Source organism: Muntiacus reevesi, chromosome 9 (genome assembly GCF_963930625.1).
Source record: "Muntiacus reevesi chromosome 9, mMunRee1.1, whole genome shotgun sequence".
NCBI lineage: Eukaryota > Metazoa > Chordata > Mammalia > Artiodactyla > Cervidae > Muntiacus > Muntiacus reevesi.
Genome location: NC_089257.1, coordinates 5,900,571 through 5,904,013, shown reverse-complemented (window position 1 = coordinate 5,904,013; position 3,443 = coordinate 5,900,571). Strand labels below are relative to the sequence as shown.

The 3,443-nt window shown below is 36.7% G+C and overlaps 1 protein-coding gene across 1 annotated transcript; it reads left to right on the top strand.

The window, feature by feature from the left end:
* Nucleotides 1-340: 340 nt before the first annotated feature.
* Nucleotides 341-1,273, top strand: LOC136174440 (olfactory receptor 4C11-like). Its single transcript, XM_065944637.1, has one exon. The coding sequence runs from the start codon at nucleotides 341-343 to the stop codon at nucleotides 1,271-1,273; it is 933 nt and encodes a 310-aa protein (XP_065800709.1).
* The last annotated feature ends 2,170 nt before the right edge of the window (nucleotides 1,274-3,443 follow it).

Below are 3,443 nucleotides of genomic sequence, written 5' to 3'. Positions count from 1 at the left end.
GACAAACAAATGGAAAAAATTACAAAGACATATTTCTTAATTATACATTCAACAAATTGGAAAATTTAATCAATAATGATATCAAATGTAGCAAGCTTTCTAAAAAGAAAATCATAGGAAATTATTACTTTCAGAAGCTTATTTGAAACTCACAGTAAACCTTTCCAGTGACCATTAAAAATTATCACACAAAGTGTTAACATGAGTCATAAAGAAATCACAGGTACAATGGCCTTCAAAAGCAATATTTCATAATATCATGTAACATCCTATGAATTATTTCCTTATCTTTTGCAGATTAATCATTTTGCATTCATCTCTTCTCCTCTTTCATGAAATCATGCAGCTGAAAAATAATGTGACTGAGTTTGTTCTGCTTGGGTTGACACAAGATCCTGTTAGGAAGAAAATAGTGTTTGTCATTTTCTTGATTTTCTACTTGGGGACCTTGTTGGGTAACTCGCTGATTATTGTTACCATCAAGACCAGCAGGGCACTTGGGAGTCCAATGTATTTCTTCCTTTTCCACTTATCCGTATATGATGCCTGCTTCTCTACTTCCATAGCCCCTAGGATGATTGCTGATGCCCTTCTGAAGAATGCCACTATCTCTTTCAATGACTGCATGATCCAAGTCTTTACATTCCATTTCTTTGGCTGCCTGGAGATCTTCATCCTTGTCCTCATGGCTGTTGACCACTATGTGGCCATCTGTAAGCCTCTAAACTACACGACCATCATGAGTCATCAAGTCTGTGGTGTGCTAATGTCCCTGGCCCGGTTGGGGTCCTGCGTGCATTCATCAGCTCAGATTTTTCTAGCCTTGAGTCTGCCTTTCTGTGGTCCCAATGTAATTGATCACTACTTCTGTGACTTGCAGCCTTTGTTGAAACTTGCCTGTGCAGACACCTATGTGACCAATTTCCTCTTGGTGTCCAACAGCGGGGCCATCTGTACAGTGAGTTTTCTCATGCTGGTGTTATCCTATGCCCTCATCTTGCACTGTCTGAGAAACCACAGTGCTGAAGGGAGGGAAAAAGCCCTCTCCACCTGCATCTCCCACATCATCGTGATCATCTTGTTTTTTGGTCCTTGCATATTTATATACACTCGCCCGGCTACCACCTTCTCCATGGATAAGATGATAGCTGTGTTTTATACAATTGGGACACCTTTGTTCAACCCTCTGATTTATACTCTGAGGAATGCAGAAGTGAAAAATGTCATGAGGATGTTATGGAGTAAGAAGTTGATGTCAGATGACAAAAGATGAATAGAAATTTCAAGATTTATTCAGTGTTTGAACTGACCTAGAAAAAGTCCATAGAGACCATTCTCGTCTCATTGTGAAGTCAGTATAATTCCATCTTCGGGCGTGACAACCCCTGCCCTTAAGGCTGAGAAGCAGTGTGCACACACATACTCGTTAGCGTTGGGTCAGTCTTACGTAGAGGATGAGAGGACAGTAGGTATAAGCAGGCTCTAAAGCCCAGTAGCTTAGATGCTGCGTCTCTATGTCTCTTGCTTGCTGGTATCAATGTCTATGTGGTTTTCATCTAATGTGTTCCCCACCCTTCTTCCCCTTGCTGTCTACTGTTTGCTCCTATGTAACCTTGCCCTATATTCTTATATACACAACTTAGTATGTTTTTGTTTTCTCAACATTTATTAAAGGCTTCTCTTTCATCATATCTATTCAATGTCCTTCAATTATCCTTTTCCCCCCTGATTAATACTAGATTCAAATAACTGCAGAAGCTTCATGTAGTAAGAGACAGTATATAATCTAGCAATTTTTTTCTTTCAATTATTTATTGTTCACTCCAAATTCTCACCATATATTTAACCAGACCCTTCCTTCTAAGATGGAAAGTTAACATTCTGAGGTCAATTTTTTTCAGTCTTAAGAAGGTTTTAATTGTTAAGTTTCTTCTCAGTGTAACATTTTAAATAAAATCTGCACTGTGCTCCTCACATGACTGAAGTGACTTAATTTACATGCACATGGTGCTCCTAATATGATTTCTTCTAATTTGGGGACAATATTAAGGTTTCTCTTGAATCATACCAATCATGGTATTGAAACAATAATGGTGGACTATTATAAATATAGCATATATATTATAAAATAAATAGATTTATGTGGGGTTGGAGATAGAGTGTAGACAGTTGTTGTTAGTGAATTTAAAAATATTAATATATTGAATATGCTGAATGAGATAAGTCAGAAGTTATTTATGCTTGAGAATGAATTGTTTATGTACACATATGTGAATTTTGAATTTCCTTTCTTGAAAACGAAAATCTAGAATCAGGAAAAAGTATAGCGGTTTCTGGAAATTCCAAAGGGGAATTAGTGGGATGAATAGGTAGCACACACACCAGTTTTAGTGAAGGAAAAGAATCCTGTTTCAGACACTTCAAGGACGACATGTAAATGGACCGCAGGCATGTTAAAGTGCTCAATGTTACTAAGTATTAAAGAAATGCAAGTTGAAGCTGCATTAAGATATCACCTCACAGCTTTCAGAAGGGCTATCATTAAAAACGTCGACAAATGATAAATGCTGGAGAGGGTAGGGGGAAATGGGAATTCTCCTACATTGCTACTGTGAATGTAAAATGATACAATAGCTAAGGAGAACAATATAGAGGTTCCTTAGAAAACTCAATATTGTGTGACCCAGCATACGGATCCTGAGTATACATTAGGAGAAAACCATGGTTCAAAAGGTTACATGCAGCCTGAGGTTCATCACAGTGCTGTTTACAACAGCCAAGACTTGGAAGCAACTTAAGTATCATAACAGAGAGTGGAGAAACAGGACATAGTATATATATACAGTGGGATATTTCCCAGCAGTTAAAAAGAATGAAATATGCCAGTTACAGCAACAAGGTTGGACCTGAGATTATCATACTAAGTAAATTAAGTCAGACAGAGAAAAACAAATATCATATGATATGGCTTATATGTCAGAATCTTAAAAGATACAAATAGACTTATTTATAAAACAGGAACACTCAGAGACTTAGAGAACAAAATGTTGATAACCCGGGGAAAAGGGGGGAGGGGAGGGACAGACTGTGAACTTGGGATTGACACGTGCATGCTGCTATATTTAAAATAGATAATCAAGACCTACTGTATGGCACAGGCATCTCTGGTTAATATTCTGTAATAATCTAAGTGGGAAAATAATTTAAAAAGCAAAGGACGCTTGTATGGGTAACTGAATCGCTTTGCTGCTGTTAATGCAATTAACACATTATTGCTAATCAACTGTATCTTAACATAAAATAAAAATATAAAAACAACTAAATGAACAAAAGCAAGATTGTGAAGTATTGATATAAGAATAAACATAAAAATCATTGAAACATAATAGAAAGTCCATAAATAGACTTAAATAGATGAAAAGTTTTACAAAGATATCAAACTA